The 22,736-nt window shown below is 50.8% G+C and overlaps 4 protein-coding genes and 2 non-coding genes across 6 annotated transcripts; 4 read left to right on the top strand and 2 right to left on the bottom strand.

Moving 5' to 3' along the window:
- Positions 1-80: 80 nt before the first annotated feature.
- On the bottom strand, positions 81-5,719 carry BDQ94DRAFT_185260 (BTB domain and ankyrin repeat protein). Its single transcript, XM_026774839.1, has 3 exons — positions 2,412-5,719; positions 2,240-2,357; positions 81-2,186 (listed from the first exon to the last, which is right to left on the bottom strand). The coding sequence occupies exons 1-3, from the start codon at positions 5,500-5,502 to the stop codon at positions 458-460; spliced, it is 4,938 nt and encodes a 1,645-aa protein (XP_026629105.1). The 5' UTR covers positions 5,503-5,719; the 3' UTR covers positions 81-457.
- Positions 5,720-6,554: 835 nt separating this feature from the next.
- Positions 6,555-6,640, top strand: BDQ94DRAFT_t70. Its single transcript has one exon. It is a non-coding gene; the product is annotated as a tRNA-Lys (tRNA).
- Positions 6,641-6,912: 272 nt separating this feature from the next.
- BDQ94DRAFT_t71 lies at positions 6,913-6,998 on the top strand. The gene has a single exon. It is a non-coding gene; the product is annotated as a tRNA-Lys (tRNA).
- Positions 6,999-10,013: 3,015 nt separating this feature from the next.
- BDQ94DRAFT_185264 (putative autophagy protein Atg13) lies at positions 10,014-13,459 on the top strand. The gene is made up of 3 exons (XM_026774840.1): positions 10,014-10,502; positions 10,580-10,678; positions 10,773-13,459. The coding sequence occupies exons 1-3, from the start codon at positions 10,284-10,286 to the stop codon at positions 13,329-13,331; spliced, it is 2,877 nt and encodes a 958-aa protein (XP_026629106.1). The 5' UTR covers positions 10,014-10,283; the 3' UTR covers positions 13,332-13,459.
- Positions 13,460-14,382: 923 nt separating this feature from the next.
- BDQ94DRAFT_185266 (WD repeat NOL10/ENP2 family protein) lies at positions 14,383-17,013 on the bottom strand (the record flags this gene model as incomplete). The annotated part of the gene is made up of 2 exons (XM_026774841.1): positions 14,383-16,736; positions 16,797-17,013. 2 exons carry the CDS (start codon positions 17,011-17,013, stop codon positions 14,767-14,769), a joined length of 2,187 nt encoding a protein of 728 aa, XP_026629107.1. The 3' UTR covers positions 14,383-14,766.
- A 224-nt stretch (positions 17,014-17,237) lies between these two features.
- BDQ94DRAFT_185270 (uncharacterized protein) lies at positions 17,238-22,541 on the top strand. The gene is made up of 5 exons (XM_026774842.1): positions 17,238-17,618; positions 17,678-17,948; positions 18,020-20,854; positions 20,901-21,554; positions 21,604-22,541. Exons 1-5 carry the CDS (start codon positions 17,577-17,579, stop codon positions 22,239-22,241), a joined length of 4,440 nt encoding a protein of 1,479 aa, XP_026629108.1. The 5' UTR covers positions 17,238-17,576; the 3' UTR covers positions 22,242-22,541.
- Positions 22,542-22,736: the final 195 nt, after the last annotated feature.

The following is a 22,736-nucleotide window of genomic DNA, read 5'->3' on the forward strand; positions in this document are numbered from 1 at the left end:
CCACCTTTCTTAGTATTATTGTCCATACTCCTTTCTGTGAATTGCGGGCCTTTCTGTCAGTTATAAATAATGCACTATATATGATGTTATTTTATCATACATATAGTGTGATATATACTGAGCATGACTTGCCTACAATGAAGGATAACTAATTGAATTCAAGTATAGAAGAGAAAGGTAGAGTATTATTATTCGTCTCTCAGATAAACCATACAATACAAACATACAGAGTTACCCAAAGGCTTAGATGATTTGAATAGAAAAACCCCAAGTCTATCCTGCTAGAAACCTCTTTCTTTCTTTCTTTCTTTCTTTCCATCGCTCTTCCCGTCTATAAGCATAACTAATATATCATTGGTCCACATAACGTAAGGGTAAATGTAGCAGGGTATGCACACATCCCCACTTCAAATGGCATGGAGGTCGTAGAAGATTCATGCAGGTGATATTGAAGTGTTCAAGCAACTTTCCCGCGTTCTCGGTTGCCTCTACCGCGAGCAGCACCTCTACCACCGCGACGGGAGCTGCCACTAGCTGGGTCTGGGTGGTTGCCATTCGCTTGTGGTCGCTGTGGTTGTTGCTCATGCCGAGGAGCGGAATGTGTCTTCTTTGGCTGCTGGTCCTTCCGTGGAGGTTGTGATGGTGGTTGTGGTGGTTGTGATGATTGTGAGGTAGGATTGTCAGTGGTGCCATTGGGACCGCCTTTTCCGCGCCTCTTACGCTGCTGGTGTCCCTGACCTTTGCCACGGCCGCGGTTACCTCGAGCGTCTCTGGCTTCTTGGGTATTAGTGTCTGGGGCAGAGCCGGGCTCCGGGAGTCCTTGGACACGTCTGCTTTCTTTGTCCCACCATTCTTGGAATTGCTGCTCCAGTTGAATGTCTTCAAGATTGTGCTTCGCTGTAGCAGCTTCGTGCAGTTCTTCTTTCTCGGTTTGCTGTTGCATGAGGATGGTGGCTAATGAAAGTGAATTTGATGATGGGGTATGGAAGCTAGTTTGGTAGGGTTCAGGTCGTGGTATGTGACGGATGGATTGGATGGAAGGTTGAGGATTGGGTGGGTGGTTAGAAGGAGATGGTACAGCGGCTGATGGCCCTGGAAGTGAGGGCTTAGATGGCGTTTGGACCTTGCTGGGGGTACTGCGACCCTGACCTTGGACGGGAGTGGTTTTTGACTTTGTGATAGGCGGCGGGGTGCCAGCAACTGTCTGACGAAGAGTCATCGAGGGCTTTGGAGTAGACCTGGCGGATTCTTCGGATGGACTCGCTTGCTCATTGACGGGAGCGGGACTGCTCGTGCTCGGCAGTTTCCAGGGGTTCTGGGGCCCTTCCTTCGCTTTTTGTTGAGCAGCAAGCATATCTTGCATCTGCTGCTGCTGGATCTTCTTCCGTTCCTTTTGGGATAGCTTGGAAGTAGCATTGTTATTCTCACGACGAGCCCCCATTCCCAAGCTAAGGTTCGATACCCGGTTTTCCGAAGCCTCACTCATGATGTCTTTAAGGCTCTTCTTGGACGACGATAATGCTGAGGAGCTCCAGGGGGGTTGAGCATCTGGCGGGGTCAGGGATCCGTTCCGCTTCTTGTAAAGCGAGGCAGCGCGAGATTCGCTTGGCGACTCTGGAACTGCAAGATCTCGCGAGGAAGCCATCTGGTCATCCAGGTAACTTCGACCCCCGAACGAATCACCGTCGACTAAGCTAAACCCAAGAGCGGGCGAATCGAGAGACGGCTTGTGCTTGTTTGCAGCGGGTGATTTATCCTCTCGCACGATGCCCTTCCCTTTTCCGGATTCCCCAGGAGACAGAAGATATTCATCATCCATCTGGAACATCAGGTCACCCACAGACTGCCTCGATTTGAGCAAGGGGCTGCTACTAGCTGGAGTCGAGCTATCCTTTGTTGGAGTAGCTTTCACTCTCTGCGCTAATGGCGAGACAGCTGCCTTGTCACTATTCATCATACGTGGCTTGCCCTCGGAGGCGTCAATGCGATTGAGACGGGACCTGATCCTCATGGAGTCAATCCTCCGCTTTCTGTCTTCCTCTATTAAGGATACTACTTCGGGGTACTTTTCGAAGACATATTCTTCCGTGTTTCGACCCCGCGAAACAGGGAAGCTAGTCATCTGGTTGTCGCGGCAGACAGCGTCAAGCGCACCGAGCAAGACGTCATCAAGGTCCTCCAATAGCCTGCAAAAGATGTGAGAAACACAAACATGGTTGTACAGTGTGCTTGCTCTCACCTGTTCGCCAGCAAGTCCTCCAAATTCAAGCATATGTACTCCAGAGCAGCATCCTTGAATTCCGTCACAAAGCACGGAGCAATGGCATTGAGTAGATGGCATACACTGCGTGTGTTCACTAGAATATATTGATAAGTAAAAAATAACCAAGAGACAAGGAGTGTTAACTTACCAAACATTCCAAGCATCTTCTGGCAAATCTGAGCCAATCTGTCAATCATCAATTCATTGGCCACGAATGCAACATCGAGGACCAAATCTATAAAGTCTTCCAGATCCCTCGATCGGACATCATCAAAGAGCTCAGCTTCCGTGTCCGCATACATGTAGCGAAGGACAAACTTGAAAACATGCGGCTCGAAATGCCTGAGATCAATGCGAACCATGTGTTCCGAATCTGCCCGACGTGCCAATAGCCACATGCCTTCTGAGCGGCCAAAGAAGAGGGCATTGAAGAAGGGACATCTCTGGCAAATGACTTGGCTGTGTGCCTTCACCTCACTCCCATTCAGCTCGATGACCACATCAGCACTGTCAAAGAAGGCTGGGTCCCTGATAGCTCGCTCCATATCAGCTTTGAGAGATTTGGTCGGTTCAATCATAAGCCTAGCAGCCCTTTCCAAAGTCGAGAACCCCAAATGGCTAGCAATACGCATCACCTCGCTCCGAACTTGGCGATATCTAGAGGCACTCTCCGGCGAGTACCGCACCTGCTGCCAGACGTCCAAGATGCTGTCCGTGTATACAAAGAAAGCAATATTCAGGACAGTGAGTACATCAACGGCATGGATGATAACGTGCGTCTGGCCCCGACCGTCACGCTGGATAGTCAGAATGTCAGGAACAGAGGCGTGGTCAGTACTGTGGAAGTCCTGGAATGCTTTCCGCAGCACCATGCTGCGTCCTGTTAAAATGAATTCGTGCACCGGTATATGTATGTCAGATTGGCTCGTGCCGAGCCACACTGTCCCAGTTGGTGCTCTGGACTGTGATGTTTGGAATAATGGTTCGATCTCTGAAGACGACATGACGGCTCTCCTGATAGCTATGGCAGGCTCCATGTCCGCATGAGCGTCCTTCTCATCATTATGACTTCCCGGGACTATGGTTTCCTGTAGCGATTTGAATGGAGACAGGGGAAGGAGGTCCTTCCATAAGGTAGACTTGTCGACGTTGATTTGCTCTTTCGTGACCTCTGAATCGCGTTGCACAGCTGCATATGCCCCAAAGGCATTGCTGCATACGCCAATGACTCGAGATAAGCCGGGTACGCGAGCAAACTTGTAATCCTTCGATGCACCATCCTTCGTCTTTCCTCGCTTCTCCTTCCTCCAGGCTGAACCGGAGACGGTACAAATGACGATCGAACCATCCTGCCCAACATCTACATCTGCAGCAGCCATATGGGCTTTCTTGATGGACCAAACGCGAGTCGGCTGGGACAAGGAATTGCGGGTTTTAGATGGGTTGGTCGTGGATGTCGATATGGGCGGATGTTCTGTCTTGTTGACCTGAACTGTATATACTTCACCAAAGCTGGACAGCGCACAGATGGTATTTCCACCAGACTTGACCTGAACGATCTCGTTGACAGACGAACCATATCGTGTAGCCATGAAACTGTCCTTTATGAACCTCGAACTGACGTCCAGAGGAAACAAGAGCTTCGAATAGCCGTATTGCGAGAACACCCAGACTTCATGATTCTGGAGAAGAACTGCTGTCGCCTGATCGATAGCAGACACACTTTGGATCGGGGCGCTGAAAAGGGATGCTCCTACCCGCCGGGGCGTCGTTTGAACTTCGAGTGAACGAGCATCGGAGTCCACCAGTCCCAATTGCCCCTCGTTTTTACCAAATGTGTAGAGACCAGAGGTACTGAAGACCACCGAATGAATTGCCGATGCTGCTGCCCCAAGAATAGCCTCCTTCTTAAAGGGATTGAAAATCTGTCGAGGCGAGTTCTGTATTGGCACGTCGTCCCGATTATTGCTCCTTGGGAGACTGTAGCCAAGTTGGCCATATTTGTTGCTGCCCCAGCTGAAAATTTCGCCGCGGTCAGTGATCGCAAGAGTGTGGTCTTGGCCTAGGGCAACAGAAATCACCCTTCTATTTACCAGCCCACCACTATCTATGCAGACAAAACTAAATCGAGTTGACTCGTCCCCCGTACCTAGGCGCCCGCCGGGCCCGAACCCACAGAGGAAGAGGTTGGACTCGGGGTCAGTAGTGAGAATAGCTGTGTGAAGCTTCGACATGACTATGTTCTGGATCTTTATGGGCTTATTCTTCACCAACGCTGGCAGGTCCGTTTGGTGTCCGGATTCTTGATCGGAGTCAACCCTATCATCATCCGACCGTTGCTCCAGGAATTCACGGTAAAAACGTTGTAGGAGGTGCTCGGGTCGTTTGAGAGTGACTCTTTCGGGGTATTGACGATCATCTTGATCTCCAACTCCTAGATTCAGATTCTTGTTGCTCCCAAAGGTGAAGACTTCGTCACCAGACAGGTTAATCCTGGGCTTCATAATACTCCTCGCACTGCGTGGGTCTTCATCTAAGCCTTCTCCATGGGACGATACATCGGAAGCAGCATCACTGTTATCCATATCTGTAAGAAGACGGTCTTGAGCTGTCGTCCGGGAGCTGATACTTTTGATATCGCGGGTCGCAATCGTCGCACCATACACGTCGAATGGACTATAGCCTTCTCGGTCCTTAATCTTAATCAACCCTCCGCTTGGGTGCCCGGGATTGCTTGCTTTGCTGAAATCTGTAGCATCGCGCATATCCCGAGCCATCAAGGCCTGGGCGATCGTTGCATTTCCTGCGTATAAAGCTCGATGTAAAGCCGTCCAGCCACTTTCCCAGTCTTGCGCATAGATATCAAGAGCGGGAATCTCAAGCAGAGCTATGGCAAATTCGATTGCAGTATCTTTTGACGAGGACGCCACATGATGAAGCAGGGTTCGACCGTGATGATCCCGTGCATTCAATTCCTCCCGAGACAACGTCTTGCCGGGGCGCAGGCTACCACCCCGATCCGGTATGGGAGTTCCTGGGGAGGTCCCCGTCAATTTTCTGCTCTTCGTCGACGTACCTGGCGAAGAGGCTATCACGGACCCGGGGCTTCCCGGCTTGAAGGGAGAAGCCCCTCCGGTTCCCGTCCGCTGGCTGCCACTCGTATAGGTGGCCGTTGCCAGGAACCGCCGAAAGCTCTCAACGTCATCGTAAAAGAAGAAACCCCAGAGCTTGCTACTCATGTGCTCAAAGTTGTAGTGTGTCAGAAACTCTTATCAACCCAGAACCAGAGCGTCGCTGTAACCGCAGAGGGTTGGCGGCGCACCAGCAAGAGTGTGGGTGACAAGAGTGTTCTGACCGGACAGAAAAGGAGGGGTTGACGATAGTCAACGCGGGGAGGATGCAATCTTTCGGAGGCTTCTCGAGAAAGGATGTCTGGGCCGTAGATGGAGGGTTAGGACGTGGTAAGTGATGGCTTTTTGCCGATGAGGATAGTGAAGCAAATCGAACGCGGAGATGCGGTGGCGATGATAGCTATACGTCGGACGAATATTGGACTCGGAGTCTTGGTGAACAGTGGGGGAGGGAAGGGCTCAGCGCGTCGGGTAAGCTCGAGGGAAGGTACGCGACCGCGAAATCAAGTCGGATGACCGGGTTCAAGGAGGGATGGAGGCTATTAGCCGGACAGGAAGTAAGATGGACTGAAGGGCGTTCGCAGGGAAGCACAGACTGATTATGCCTTTCCTTCTGATCCGTGGATAATACTGTCCGGGCGGTGGCCAATCGCAGCGGCGCACCCCTCCATGTTCTCCGACGGACGGCGAGGAGCATTTCATTAATGAAGTAAGTATGCTATAAGGGAAATGTGTAACCACCATCTTTTACAAGACTAGTATCTCTGCTATTGATGCTGGTATCGGAGATCATTTGTATGATATCCAGGTACTGAACACAGGTATTGCAACATTCATGTGTACTTATCTCATGCCCTACAACCCGTGCTACTACATAAGTATATCTTTTGTAGATCCAGCCGTTCGGTCGGTTACATTTAATACTCATTAGAGTATCATGACTACAGCCTACAGCTTGGCAGATTGTATACTACATACCTCTATCACCCCCGACAATAGTATACCAAATGAGGCGATCTCACAAGATTAAGTTATCATCCAGACACTATTATCATGATCCTGGCGTATCGCATAGAAATCGCTAAATATCTATCCATTAGTAGGCCCTAAAGTATTCTTCTGGCTTATATATCAAATCATCTGTAGATCCGCCAACAACAGCCCGGTTAGCTCAATTGGTCAGAGCGTCGGACTTTTACGATCACATGTGATCCGAAGGCTGCGAGTTCGACCCTCGCATCGGGCGATCTTTTTTTCTTTTTCACTTTTTCACTTTTGTCGCAGTAGCTTAAATTTTTGCTGGCATCATACGTAATATCAGTCAGAATTGGGCTCAAAACGAATAACAGGAACAATGGTGATGACCCGAACAATACGAAATTGTGCTATTTCGTATCGCTTCAAATCTGGTACACAGGTGGATCTATCTATCTCCACGGTCGTACATTGGCCAATGTGGCCCGCTTTTTGCTCATCACATTCAAATCAGATAGATATGCCGTCACGTTATCAGAAGTTGCCCGGTTAGCTCAATTGGTCAGAGCGTCGGACTTTTATGATCATTCGTAATCCGAAGGCTGCGAGTTCGACCCTCGCATCGGGCGATCTTTTTTTATTTTTTGTCCTTCGCGCGGCCGATACCAACACCACATCAAATTTAGTATTGTCCAATCTCGCCCGTTATCTGTGAGGTGGATATACAAATTAAGCCGTCGCACAGTCATACCGGACTAGACAGTCTTCAGCAAAGCACTTCCTAACTGTCAGTGAGTATTCTAAGTGCTTGCTTGCCACACTCCCAAGTTCCTTTTTGTTTTACATGTGCTCATGGCTTATTTATTCACTTACTACATCTCTCAGATGTATTCTACGCTGTCGCCGTTCTCGTCGTGTTTACCCAGACTCAAACCCTTACACTATTGAGGGCCCCCCTTCCTATTGTCTTTGTCCCATCATCCATGTCAATCAGTGGTTGTACTAAAAATACCCCCTTCTATCCACCTTTATCACTCGACGTATTGCTTTGTCTATCCAAAGTGACATAGAACACCCTGGCATGACCCTACTGTACGTCGCTGTCCTTGTGCATGTTGTCAGGTGGACACTATATCCATCCATCTTATCACGATATATTTACAGGGATGCGCACAACTGAGCGAATACATCATACTGTCATGCTCTGCTTTAGTCCCTGGCAAGCATTTGTTGTCACTCACATCTTGCGTAGGCTTTGCTGAAAATGTCAATGTCTCCACATTGTTGCAGGGACCCTGGTCGGCTGTTGTGATGGACAATGCTTAAAGCATATTCAATCGCCAATAATGGAGTTTTCAGGGCTCTATTGGCTACTTGTGTCAACCAGATTACTAGGAATGATTTTGGCCTGACTACTTCTTTTACCAATAATGTTTCTTCGACGCCGTATTCAGAATATTCTTAGCTGTTCCGTAGGTATAGATTGACTGCATACAGTAGATAGCGCACTACGGAATCCGTGGAGCCTATTGTCAGGAAACATAATAAAATCTTCTTCTTCTTCTTCTTCTTCTCTCTTTTTTTTTTTTTTTTTTATAAAGGTTTTGTCTTTTTCATTCCTCCCCCCAAGTATTCCACAAGGAAGTATACTAAATCATGACCCCTTCTAGGCGTAGATCCTCTCTGCCTCAGGCATGATGAAAGCTTCTTCCGGGGGAAAGAAGGCGGTGTGTAAGCTGGCACAGTAGTAGGTAACTATGTGGCTGCCTGTACTCCGTAGTAATCTCAGCAATCACGGGTCTTCACATACATTCTATCCATCAGGTAGGCAACAATCGGCCACAAGGCTACAAACCCGTCAAGAAAACAGTCCAAACAAAGGTACGAAAGATGAAGTGTCCAGACCCTATCATCGTGATCTAGGTTAGCGCATACAGCTGTACCACCAACTGGCTCCAAACAACCACATCCAAGTCTCTTGAGAGATGCGCCAGAGCCGATTCCCATTGGCTTGCTTGCTTTCTTTACTTCCAAATTTACTCATCCTTTTTTTTTCCCCGATAGAGTCTCACGCTTTTCCTGGGGATGATGCATCACCTATCATTTTTCCCCGATTCGGGGTCTACGATGAATTAAGAGTCTAGGTTGTCTAAGGGGTCTTAGCCAGCCGCCTAGGCTGCAAACCTCGCAGTTCCGGTGCATCATGCCGGCAGTGTGTTGTACAGTAGGCTAGATTGAATTGGCTCGAGCTGAAAGGTATAGCTACAGGCTAAGGTACAGTGCCTTGTAGACCGGGCAACTGGCGTCTGCTCTCCACCTAACCTGCAGGCCGTTGCAGGTGAGGCAGCCAGTCCCAGGACACTTGGGGGGTGTGTGGTCCATGCTCTCGGTGCTCGGAGGCTGTCTGCGCTCTGCGATCCACCCCCATCTCGTCGGTCTGCGTCGTAGACATCCCAAGCTGAGACTGTCAGTTGGCTCTGAAGCCTGTTTGGCTTCAAAGAAATTGCCGACCATCTACGACAGCGGCTCAGAAGCAAGACATTGCTGTGTAGAAGGTTTCGCGGGCACCACAGGAAGGGCTGAGATGGCTAAAGTTAGAAAGTATGGAATGTTGTCATGGATAGGGATTATCATGCAAGTTGATTGATCGCCCAGGCGCAAGCGGTAACCTTGGGAGGCTAACCTCCTTAGAGGATAGTTTGAATCTAGTACGTAGTACCGTTCCAGATGACAAGAGCCCCCCTTCTCTTTTCAATTTCGGGTAAGATACCACGCATCTAACGGGGTAATTACGAATGCCTGGCAGGTCCCCGTGCCAGTTGGCAGCCAGCCACGCCTATCAGGCTATGACTTCATGCTATCACCGCTTGATCAGCTTTTCCTTATCTCTCGGCCAATACCGTTCTGTGACGCTCACACTAGACTGGCCGTACCTGGTTCATACTGGTTCATACAGAACTGCAGCCGCAGCTTGCGGCTTGACCGCCTTCCAATCGCCCGTTTTAATCTCCAGCTGCAACTCCTGCGCCATAATCTTGGTCCGTCCAAAAATACAGAGCACAAGAGCATTCCCTCGATCAAGTGGAAGCTCCCTTACTGACTGAATCTCTCGTAGCCATTGATTGTACTGTCCCAGATCGCATGGTTTATTTGATTTGGGGGACCTGCTGTGGCACCCGTCAGCCTGACTGACTGACCGCTCGCACTTGACCTGCTTCCTTTCAAACCACCGAGTCACCGGGTGTGCGTCACAGACCCTCTGCGCCCGTACGCTTGACTGAACAGACTGACTTTCATTACCATAACGCTCTGTCTCTCTCTCTCTCGCTCGCTCTCTCTTCCCTCTCTTTCCTCTCTTCCTTTTCCTCTCCATTCTTCCACTTCCTACGTTTCATCCTTCTTCCGTGGATCCTGCTCTCCTATAACTCTTCCCCCCTTTTTGACCATCTCCTCTTCTTCCCTCTCCTGTAGTCCCCATCATGCGTTCCTAAAACCCCTTGGTTCTCCCCATTACGGTGAGAACGCCGTGCACCCCCGGACGCCTGGATCCGCCCAAGTCGTCAGTGCGGAGAAGCTCCCAAGGTTGTCTAGACCGCATGCTCCAAATGCTCCAACATCTTATTGTTGCCTGAGCACAGCAAACGATGATATCGGCGTTCCTCATTTTATCTCAATCAGTGCCTGTTACTTAGCACTCAGCCTTTCTCCCCCCCTCTTCTTCCATTTGCTTCCCTTTGTCGACCTTAACTCGGGCTGTTGGGCTTGTTAGCATGGCCTTCCGCAGTGGGACCGTCACCTCCCCATTTCCTTGATCTACAAACATACACGCAGCGGTCGTTCTGGACGCTGTATCCGCTTGAAGACGACTCAGTTACATTTTATTTCCATTTCTTAAATTATCCGCAGTTTTTATCATGCATCAACACCCCCGATCTCCGGCGCCCGCGGCGCCTCCCTCCGCATCCAGGCCGGGCGCAAACCGCTCCGATGACCGCCCGAACTCTCCAGCTTTCGACCCCAGGGTACAACTTACACGGGGATTGGGCATAGAGACGGAGGCTAGGTCATCTGGACAGACATCCAGTTCACGCCCAGCGAAAGAAGCAATATCGAAGCTCAATCAGCTCGTAACGGTATGGCTTGGAATCGGCTTCTAGTCCCCTTATCTTTGTTACAAAGGGCCCATTGATTAATCGTATTGTGCGTCTAGAATTATCACACAAAAGCTGCTCTAGTAATACTGGCTTCCCGGATCGACTTCACTCGCTCAGACGATACACCGAAAATAAATCCCAAAGTCAATCGATGGGTATGCTACGTCCCCACATATGCAGAGCCTCTGCTTCCCATCAATTGTACCTAGTAACCATATACCCTGCTAACTACTATGCTCCATCTCCTAGTTCGCCATCGATTTAGAAGATATTGACGCCCTCCGAGAGCAGCTTCGGTTTTGGCGGATAAACGACGTTAGCGAACAACCGCCTCCGCCGTTGATCATTGAGACGTATCTGGATACGAAAGATCTGACGAATAACCAGAGTCTCGTTGCCTTGGATGAGCAAGGGAAACGATTCGATGTTCTGGAATCTCTTTCTAGGTCTTCAGAGGCACATGCCAAGGGGCCGGTATCGTCCAGGTCCGAGGATGTTATTCTAGAGCGATGGAGGGTGGAACTGGGGAATACGCCGAACAAGGCACTACCGGCAGATCTTGGCTCTATTCTGCCAAAAATATATAAACAGAGTATCGTGACGTTCAGAACATTGTTCACCTACTCCAAGTTGTTACCCGCGTGGAAGCTCGCGAAGCGCAACGGGAGGCTTCATGCGCACCCGGCGCTTCAGATCCGGTATCGTATCTTGGTTGGGAAACCCAATCCGGACGACTCCAGGCCGGATCGCCTGACTACGCCGCTGTTTGACAGCAGTAATAAGGTGGTCGAAACGTATACCTTTGGGACCACGGAGTCGCCGGTTGGATACCTGTCCATCCAAGTGACCTATCGAACCAGCTGTGAGTTTCGAGTGGACGATTCGGAGGCCCTCCTGAGTTCACGATTCATGGGGGCCGATGACGAGGTCTTTCGCCCTTCACTTCCAAGCAGGGAATCCAACCTCAAGGCCGCCAATTCCGGGGTCGGATCAGCTCCTGTCGAGAAACGAACTGTCGAAGACCCTGACCCAAGTCGAGCTTATGGGAGTCTTTCAACATTCCACCATGTCGGCCCTACGACCAGTGCGAGTCCAATATCAGCTCTTCGCGCCGCCCGCGAATCAGGAGCTGCGTCACCATCCCCCCCGAGTTCCTCTTCCCGGAAGCCTGTAGAAGTTGTGAAAGCAAGCCCGTTGGGGCGAGCTGCCGTTTTGGCGAACGAAAGTAGCCCAGGCGTTGCTAGACGATCGTCTATCTCTTTCCCTCCGTTCAAAGCACCACCATTGTCTGCGTCGCCGTCTCTTGTTGATCCTCCACTGGGGATGTCGCCACGGTCGGGGACAATGACTCGCCCTCAATTCCCAGAGTCGAAGAACATGCCACCGCCATCCATGGCAGCTTCCGCTCGCAAATCCTTACCCTTGCCCGGGGCTTCTGAGACCACAGCTACTTCTTCAAACTCGGCATCGCCTCGGCCTACACCAATCGCAAGGTACAGTAGCGCCTTCACCCATCGACGCGGGAGGCCTTCTTCGGGCAACATCAACAGAATAGACGACGAAAACTCGAGTGGCAAGACCAGTGCAACGTCTTCCAACCCTCAACCTGGGTCAGGCTTACTTGCTGAAGCCACGGGGACAAGTGCAGATTCCATTCATGCAGACGATGAGAACATTACGGAGTTCCTGAAGATGCTAGACTTGAGGAAAGATCTCCTGAGAACATCAAACTCGGCTTCTGCTGATGTGACGGCACGCCGGACAACGGCTACTTCGGCTGCGTTGACCCGGTTTCAGCAAATGAGAGATTCGAACGCACAACTGTCGGAGTCAATGTCATCTTCTATGCTCTTGCAGCGTTCGTCGACCTCTTCGAGCAAGCAGCTCTCAGGGGTGCCTCCCATGGTGGCTGGTACTTCGATTTCTACGGCCTCTTCTCCGGGAAAGCCCATTTCACCCCACACCCCACATACTCCGGCCATTCCGTCTCGCCTAAGCTCTAACAGCATTGCTGACTATGGCAACGAGAGAGGTCGCGAGCAACCCTCCTCGGTCGGAGATTACACTCCTGAGGGTCCGACCATACCTCATCGCCCGTCCGTCGTGACGGTAAATGCGATTGATATTCCTACGTCACCAGGGTTGCCCTTCCCGCCTTATCGTCGGCCCAGCTCTGCTGCTCCGCCCCCTCCACCAGTTGCGACCGATGATGATGAGATTTTCCCCTTCAATCTGCGCAGCGTAAGTCTCGGGGCTGAGGAGAGATCTCACAACAGCTTAAGTGCCCTACAGAGACAGCATGACCTGGAAGGGGCTAAATCAAACACCCAGCCAACGCGCAGAGAACAGCGTCCCCCTTTGGCTAGCGAAGATCCGAGCCGAAGGTCGAGCTCAACGGGGCATGGAACAAGCCCCCACAAGCGAACTTCATTGTCAGGGCCAACAGTAGCGCCGTCGCCGTCGAACAATCATGTCTACCAACCACGCTTCAGCCTTTGTCGGGGGCGAGGACTGTCCGGTGGGCCGCACTCTCTCAGCTCCGGCTCGAGTAGCCTTGCGCGCGGTGCTCCTTCTGATCTCGCTGAGCGCGATCATGATCGTGATGTCAATGCAAGTGGCAGTAATAGTGGCACCTCGACTGTTGAAGATCGTCGGGCAGCTGGGCGACGGCCTAGTTCGGGCCGCAATATTCCTCCGCCATCACAAGTTGAAGAGGACGAGCCGCTATTATTTGCTATGAGCGATTTCGGGGCCTCCCGGCGAAGCTTCGAAGAAGGCAGACATGGCAACCATGGTAGGCGACTCTAGTAGAGGCGCCAACTTGGGTCCTCACGCTCTCTTGTTCCCACTATCATGTTGTCGGGCTAGTTAATGCATCACTGCATTCCAAGACTCTGTCTGTTGCTGCCCCTCTGGGGCTTCTTCTTAACCTTTATACCTCCCTTTTTTTTTTCCTTTTTTTTTTTTTCCCTTTTCTTTTCTTTCCTCACTTCAATCTTCGGATGCTGTCTTTTTACGAGGCCATGCCTTCTTTTTTTTTTTTTTTTTTTTTTTTTTTTTTTTTTTTTTTTTTTTTTTTTTTTTTTTTTTTTTTTTTTTTTTTTTTTTTTTCCCTACTCACAGTGATCTACTTTTATAGACTGATCTGCAAGCGATACGGCCATGTGCGACCCGGAAAGGCGAATAGAGGATGACACAAGGGGCTGTTCTCAAGGTTCTATTGTTTTTAATTACTCGTGTCAAAATTTGTTTAAACGGCCGTCTGCATTCTGGAGTGAATAGTGTTTTTGGGTTCAGTTGTATTCATCTGTTTTTTGTCTGCCTTTTGGTGATGGGGATATTGATCTATCCCCCATTCTTTTTATTTTTATTTTTTCTCACTATTCTTTCTTTTCGCGCTCCGCCTGGGTTTATACTTCCTTCTTATGACCCGACATTTCTTCGTCTTTGGTTAACATCATTGAGTGATCTGTAATCAGATGTATCCGGGCCCAGGGGAAGGCCTGAAGTTTCTTGCTTGCTTGTGCTCATTGTGGATAGCTATCAATGAATTGGAACGCAATACATCATGATATAACAAATAACAAGTCTGATACGCTACGAAGAGCTTACAGCAAATGCACATATGAAAGCCCACAGACCTCAAGCTCATAATTTTCAACACCTAACTAACGCCTCTCATCTACTCCAATAATGCAAAATGCTTTTGTTTTTGGCTCTCTCTCATTCCCTCCAATTTTGATCTATGTACAGTACAAGGGAAAACAATTATTTTGAAGTTGTGGGTGGGTATCTGCTTATCACATGCTGATCTAAGGAACTCATCGCCAGGTTTCCTTAAATTAGTAGTGTGGATGTTTTAATTTCCCGACTTATCCCGATGGTCTTGTCGGAAGCCTCTAGGAAGAGGCGGGCATGGACATGCAGATGAGAGTAGCAGGGTCCACGTGGCCTGTTACACCGTCTCTGCACGTCATGTCATATCTCTGAGTGTAGATAAGATAGACACGGAATGAGTCTAGTATCGCCCAGGAGGAGAGGAGTGTAGTAGGTGGTGGGCGTGCATGTTCTGGGAACCGGCCATGTAGGTAGGTGATAAGGAGATAATGGATGTGAGGAACAAGACACGACCTTTGGAAACTTGTGTCTGTCTTCTGCCGGCTATAGGAGAGCTCTGCGAAGTATATATATGGTAAATATAAACTGACAGAGCTCATAGGGAGTTTCTCATAATGTCGCCAAATCACATCTTCCGGAAAGTGTTACCCGAGGCGCTTCGGCGCTCCTTAGCCTTGAAGCTAGTGTTGTTGGTGGGAGCAGTGGGAGCAGGGGGTCTATTCTGCTGCTGTCGGGACTTGCCCGCAGGCTGGAAGGTGACTTCTCTCTCACCGACAACACCTCTGCGACGGGTGGGTTTCTGGCGAGACTGCATGTTCTGGGCGCGCGAAGCGAACGAACGATCGCGAGTAGCGCCGACGCCGGATGAAGAAGTGACCTCCATACGGGGTTGGCGGCCGTTGGTGCGCTTGTAGGAGGCCGTGGAGATCTTGCCGGAGGATGCTGGTTTGGTGAATCTTTCGGGCTCGCTTTCGGACTCGGAGTCGTCGGAGCTGGAGCCTGGAACTTCGTCAATCGCTTCCTGCTCGGCGGCCGTCAGGCCGCGCTCTTTTCTCGAGGGCTGGTCAACGGATGTGCTGGGATTGAGGAGCCTGAATTCGTGGGAATTCTCGTCGATGGCGAAATCTTCGTCTTCGAACAGTTTGGCGAAACGGCTGTCACCCAGGAGGTTCTTGCCGGGCTCTTCGGTGGGTGCTGCTTCTGCTGCGGCTGGTGCAGGGGCGTCGACCATGTCGTCATCTCCTCCCTTTTGTAGAACACGCTGGGCTCTGCGACGCTCGTTCTTCTCTTCCAGGGTGAGTAGCTTCTCGGCCAGTTTCTTGTTGACCTTGACGGCGGCCTTCTTCTTGCCGCGGATACGGCTCTCACGCTCCTTGTCGATCTTCTCCTTAACACGCTTGGCACGCTCTTCTTCCCAGATGTATGGGTTGGTGATGAGGCGGGCTTCTTCGTATAGCTGCTGCGCCACAAAGTAACCGTGCATGTAAGGGCGGAGGAGGCTGGTTCGGCCGATCAGGTGGTCCAGGTTCAGGGTCTTCAGCTGAGGAACCGTCAAGAACTTGAAGTTATCGTAAACAGCGCCAGTTTGGCCACTGCTGAAAGCGTTAGGATCGTTGGGATCTTCAGCCATCTCCTCAACGAGGTTGTCCAGGAACGAACACCATCTGGGAGCGGGACCCAGTTGCGGGATGAAGAACGAATGCTGTTGGCGGCCTTCGTTAGCAGTCAAGAGCATACCGCTATCCTTGCACCACGCGACCGAGTTGATGTCAACGGCTGGCTCAACGGAAGTCCAGGGCTTTCCATCACGGGGGTCCCAGATCTTGATGATCTTCTTATCTGCGGACATAATCTTCGGTTCCAGGGTCTGTTCGCGGGTGTGTGTTGATGGCTGCAGGAACTTCAACGTGTGGATAGGGAAGCCGTATCCCTGGTCCTTCTTGAGTAGTGGTACGGGGGAACGAAGATCGTAGAGGTGAATGAGACCGTTCGAAGAACCGGTTCCGAGGGTTAGGCCCGAACGGTGGAATTCCAAGGCCGTGATCTCGTGCCGGGGCTCATCAGGGCCAGACTGTGTAGGTGGCAGCAAGATTCCGGCTCTTCCCTTTGCTCTGGGATCCCAAAGCTCCACCGTACCCAATGTAGTACCGAACGCAAGAAGGTTGTGGCTTTCCTCAGCAATCGCACCGGTGTTGACCGCGCCGGTGTTGATACCACCCTGTAAGGAACCACCACCGCTAGAAGTGAAATCGTCTCCACCAACATCGACTTCAAAGCTGCGCATGTAACGACCCAGTTCCAGGTTCAGACGGAAAACCTCTCCCATGCCATCCGAGTTTACACCGACCGAGGGAACCAAGGCTTCGGTTGATTGCCGATCATACACCAAGTCACGGCCGTATCTGGGAAGTCTCGTAGTGTAATGGCAACCTTGCGGAGTGTGGAATTCGAGAGATCGGTCAGACTGCAGGTGAAGAGATTTAGAGTAATCAGAGGACAACAGAAGGAAAGTCGTGTTCAGAGCCACCGTATGACGAGCCCATGAGAGGGAGAGTTGCGGTAGATAGTGCGTATGGATCTGGGGCTTGTATGTTCCTGCGCGACAGAACAGTCAATAATACGAAAATAAAGGTATAGATATAGCTGGAACGTTACCTGTGCTCATGACCCATTCGCCATCTTCACTGACACGGACGCATTGACTCGCTTCTTCGAACTCGAAGTCCTGGAGTAGTTCGATGCGGTTCGCATACTCCGGATCATTTTTCAAGCTGCGCTTTCTCCGACGCGCAAGCCACTCCGGCAGAGGGCGCGCAGTGTTGGAGCCGGAGATGGTATAGACGGGGACCTCCGACTGGTTGGAGAGCTTCATGGCTATGGGCTGAGGAGGAAATGACCAGCTTGAAGCGCAAAAGCAGAACCAAAGGGAACAGAAAGGCGATACGAAAAAAAGTTCGCCGATAGCGATAGCTGGGTCCACGTGACGCTGCGGGTGTCGATCATGCATGATTGGCTCTCGCGGGCCGAAGCAACCTCCGTTGGGTCTCGATGGCATCGCATCTTCTGCCTTTCTTCGCCTACCTCGCCTCGCCCTGCTGCCATTCGGTCGTTTATCAGAGCCTGGAGCATATCGCTGGGACTATGGCGCCCCTAGCTTGATACCTTAAATGCACCTCATTCCTCCCGGTATTCCTTAAAACCCGCGAGCTTTCCCCCCTTCTCCCCCCCCCAAAACAGCGATGGCATCTCCGAGCCTATCTATCTACTGACACCTGTTGCATTACCTCAAAGTCTCCAAATAGTACTATGGGCGGCTTATTGAGGCATGATTCTTTTCGCGCGTCTTTCTGGAAATGAATCCTCTTTCAGCTGTACTATCTTTCCTGGCTAGAAATACAGAACAGCCGGTGTCTCCTTGGGGACTATAACTAAATCATGGACTTTCCCGGAGGATCCATCACCAACATACGCGCCATTGTAGGTCCCACTACCCTCCCAAGCAGAATACCGGTAAAGCCTCTAACTTAGCATCTCAGGATGGATTCTCCCATATTTACTGGAGAATTTACACCGATGATCCTGGCGAGTCGCCAACTAATGGCTACGCCATCCTTAAGCATCTCAGCCGTCTCAAGGACCTGGAGCTCCAGCTAAGAGACCGAAATTGCTTGGTTTCAAGCTACCCCAGACGACTTTGCTTATGGGTCTTTTCTGCTACTCCTGGCTTTGAAAGCCTGTCTCCGCTATCTCCGAATGATGGCAAAGACGACTCAGGTCGCCTCGCCATTGGCTCGGCTACTCTGAAAGGTATGCATGCGCTCAATAGATGGGCGTCTCAACCCTATATACTAGCGTTGTTTTCTAATCACATATTGCAGTCTCTTCTTCTGGCAACGTTTCTTCGTTGGAATTGGTCAAGAATCTCTCGACAGAAACACAAAATGCGCAGGGGGCCGCGGGATCACAGAGACCGAATGGCATTACACCTTTCGCTACCATTTACGCATCATTCATTTCGGCCGTCAGTGGGGCAGTTAGCCTCCAACTAATCCGGCAACGCAACGCGATTCCCCTCGGTTCACGTACTCTCTTTACCGTTGTTGAAAAAGATGGCTGCGACAACTCTCACGTAACTAAAAACGACGTTGTTTTGGCACCATCCTTGACTACGCTTCAGGTTCAACTGACATCTGCTGGGAAGCTAACAGTAGCTCTACAGACTGTATCGCAGGCTGGCCTGACGCGGTTACTTATACCGGAAGATGACCCTGCGGGCATACACGACACCCCACCGGGCACTGACCTCTGGCTATCTCCAAGTGGGTCGATTGCCAGACTTGTCGCCGCTAATCCGTCCCGACTGAATGCGGCATCCCCGTATCCTTCTAACGTTGGAGGTCCAGGGAATGAGAAGTCCAGTCCAGCAACTCGCAAACAGTGGAAGGTCAACGTACTCTGGTGGCTTTCCAATTTTGGTCTTCCTGTGGATGGCATCGATGACGAAGCCTGGGTTGAAGTTGAAGTTTGGGAGCCATTTTACTCTAGACTCGCGGGGGAAGTTTGGCGGCCCAATGATGAAGGTGCCTCCGTGCTTCCCCTAAAGCGGATCCTTTGGCCAGCTATTTACTGCTTCAGGAGGACGAAATCAGCATCTTCAGAGTTCTATGGTGAAATGGAAGGTGTCTCATCTATTGCTGGTGATCCTCTAGATTTCGCAGAGAAATGGCGTGTAACAGAGAAACTTAGCTTTGCCGAGGCGAGCCCTAAGCCTCCGTCTGTCCATCAAGAACCGCCAACTAGGGATCAGGACGCATCATCACCCGATCTACTTAACCTGCCCGAAGGGATCGAAAGCCTTTCTCGAGCGTCGCAGTATCCTGATCTTCAAACCGCTAGTCTTGTATACCCAACGCCACCTGATGGGGCCACCGCAACAGGACTGAATCCCATGGTTACGTCCGATACCTTCGCGGAAGAAATCGAACAGAACTCGAATTTTATGCAACAGGATAGGCAGAATCATCATCGTCAACTCAGTAAAGAGCGAATAGGAACGGATGTTATAAGTTTTGGCCCGTCGGCAGGGCTTGTGGTTGGTTCGGGCCTATACGATACGAACGACGACGATGATCTGTTCGGAGAAATTAATGAAAAAGACTTTGGGGCTAAAGGAATAACCGATGCTGATTTCAGTTTCTTTGACGACCCAGACTTCGACCGTGGAGGTGTTGGTGAGCAGGCTGAGCCAGTCCAAGAATTGTCCGGGTTCATGGATACAGATGAGCCCGAGATCCAACCAACTGTGGACAGCCAGGATTCACCTGAGCAGACACCAGCCATGAATATCGCAAGTGCTCAATTGAGTCCTGTGGTCGAAACAGCAGACCTGCAGCATGAAAAGACGCCCCAGGAGGCCAAGGCACCTGTATTCACGCCTCAGGAGGACAAGCCACGAACAATAAGTCCTCCGTTGAGCCCAGTGGAGGTCAAGAAGATTCTCTTCCCGGAATCAGTACCTGAAAGCCCACGTCTTGCCAAGAAAGGGCAGGGGCCAGGTTACTACAGTGCAGTTGCTTTCAAGCAAAACATGTCCCTCTGGGACCAGAAATACGGCGCAGATGGAAAGTTTGGGTTCAATTTTCGCGGGATTGAACGAAAGAAGGGGCCAGATACCGTCACAAGCGATATCCCAACTGTTGGGCTTCCACGCCACAGCGGAAAGGTGAAAAGCGGCACGTCAAAGGATCCAGACAGTTACGGATCTCCCTATAGTGAGGAGATGCAAGAATCATCGTCGGATTCAGACATGAGCAGCAGTGCAAGCGCCGACAGTGATGAGAGTGCCTCTGAAAGTGGCCTCTCACCTGCCACGTTTTCCACCAGAAAAAGGAAACGTACTCGCTCCAATTCGGGAACTTCGTTGGCTTTGTCCCAGGATAAGACAATTGTTCGGACTGACCAGGAAACGTCGGCCCAGAGACCGGAAGACTCGGTTTTCCTAGGAAATTTTCTGTCTACCTTTTCTGACTGGTCAATGGCGGGCTATTTTTCCGTGGCACAGAACCAGGTCTCGCCACTGCTTATTCGCAAGGACATACAGGTTCAAATTGCCCAGTTACTGGTTGACCAAGTGACGCAATCATCCCTGCACCATAAAATAGATGGAACCCTAGGTCTGCTTGATTATGCTGATGAGGTGTGCTCTCCCGAGACTTTCCGAGGTGATGCAGCCTTTATGAGTGGAATGGAGCGACTGGACCTGAACAGTTTTGTTTCGCTGCAAGATTCCAATGCGCTTTCGCCTTCGTCACACAACGGTTCCAACTCGCGTCAGTCCGCTCAACGTAGAGAGACTGGAAAGGGCACCATAGTCAAAATACCTCCGCCGCACTTGCGCGTGCGCCGGGGGAAAGATTTCTTGGAGACACTACCTCCGGCGATATCCTTTTGGGAAACTTTCGGGTTGGAGCCTGCGCATGGGCAAAAGGACATTCTCGCCTATTGTATCCATCCTCATTTTGCTGCTGGAGCAGCCGACACATTCTTAGAGCGGCTTGGGCTGGTCTACTCAGGCTGCAATCTTGGCGAGCATTGTCGAGGCGAAAGTTCCAATGTCTTCGACCGTGGACTGGGCTCCTGGAACACCAGTCCATCAGCAGACTCACGTTATTCCGAGGCCATACAGTCACTCAAGTCTATTTGTGGAGTGCTTGGTAAGTCATATCCGACGGTGTTCAATCTGATTACTAACGTAGATAGGATCTGCGTTTTTGAGTACTCCACCAAGCAAGGATAGCAACATTGTAGTTTACATAGTGAATCCTTTTACTCACGCCGCAGCATTGGTGGATATCTGCGCTGCATTCTGGTCTCTTTTCCAGCAATACGTCGCGGAAGCTGACAAGCAACAGACACGACAGCTGAATGAGCTTGTTCTTCAGATAATTCCCCTGGAATTTGTCACTTCGGCTGAATCTCTCGTTGTTCCTCCCCAGGCAGAATATCTGAACCTGGCCCTTGAGGTGTACAGTCGATGTCCGCCTAAATCGTCTGAGGTGGGCCCGGTGAATTGCGCACCGCCGGTGTTGCTTGCAGAGCCTATCCCTAGATCTATTGGCTTCAAACTGTCATCGGAGGGCTCGTCGCCCCTCCAGGAAGGCAAGCATCTTCATATTGCTTGTTCCCGAAGTCTGGATCAACGTTGGTTAAGTGTGGCTTGGTCTGATAATTTTGGGGCACTTCAGCGGAACATGTCTTATTGCCTTCGCTATCGTAATTCTGTTGCAGCTCGACCTCTCCCGGAGGTACGGGGTGAAATCTGGAAGGCAACAAGGGATATCATGGATACGATTCAGACACGATGGAAGATCATCATTGTCAGCACTGACCCTGTGGACCAGGATGAGGTTGACAGTAAGTGCACGCCCCATCTTTTGTTGGTTCGAGGCTAACAGATGAAAAGCGTGGACAAACTTTGCCGATCAGTACGGCAAGGCCAGGTCCACAACGCTGGATCTCGCGATCTTGGGCGCGAATACTCCTCCTGACCTGCATCTTGAGCCGCCTTATCTTCCCATTCCCTTGAGCATGTTCAATCAACAGCCGTCTTCTACACCTGTTGCAACACCGAACCTCGGCGGCGGTGTTTCTTCTCCGGACCAATTCGGTACGGCGCCCACACCCCCGGGTGGCTGGGGTGGACCCGCAAGTGCATCCACTCCAACGGATGCGCTCCCGGAAGTTGAATCCGAGTCCCTCCTTACGGATATCTACGATGAGACATGGGGGGTGGTGTTGTCGCATCGTCTCAACAGCTCTCCGCATCAGACCGAGTATCGGCCTGCACTGGCAAGCGGGTACCTTCTTCGCAGGAAGGGCTCTACTGATGGAGATGGCCTGTATACTATGAGTGTCAATATACTCTTCGCACGGCGTTCCCCGTCCTCCTATGATGCTCTCCTACGGGAGATTCTGGGTATGTATCGCGATTTGGCAACTCTGGCCAGGGCCAGGGGGACGCGCACTGTGCAGCAAGGCACATTACCGTGGCATGTGGCCACGGCAATCAATGCCCAAACTCTTCTCAGCTATGCATTGTGATCTTTTTTCTTTATTGTTGGCATTATACCATGTTTGCGGGTCGAGCGATCATGTGGCGTTTAGGGGAACACGGCTGGCTTCTTGCTTCATGTGTTCTGCCCGACTTCTCTTCACTTTTGTATATAGTTTGTTTTTTTCAGGCAGAATAGGTTATACCACTATGCAGGTTTGTTTTGGATTTGGACTGGGCGGAACTGTTGAGTATGGGTTTGGAATAGAGGCCAGGGCATGCATCTTTTCTTGTGGTGGCGATATCTAGCAATGTAATACCACATGGCAAAACGCTATAATTTTGGGAATGATTGATGTTGTGTCAATTCATCTGTACGATCTCTCGGGTTCTGCGATTGTTGCATCCTGAATAGCCCCCCATCCCAAATATATATTCCGGTTGGGGTACAGGTGTGATCATGATAATCGCGCATTCTAGGTCATGCCATTGAACCGAGCACATGCGTGCATACTACTACCAATATGATAGTAACCGATGGCACG

The sequence above is a fragment of the Aspergillus welwitschiae genome (assembly GCF_003344945.1).
Source record: "Aspergillus welwitschiae strain CBS 139.54b unplaced genomic scaffold BDQ94scaffold_7, whole genome shotgun sequence".
NCBI classification, from domain to species: Eukaryota; Fungi; Ascomycota; class Eurotiomycetes; order Eurotiales; family Aspergillaceae; genus Aspergillus; species Aspergillus welwitschiae.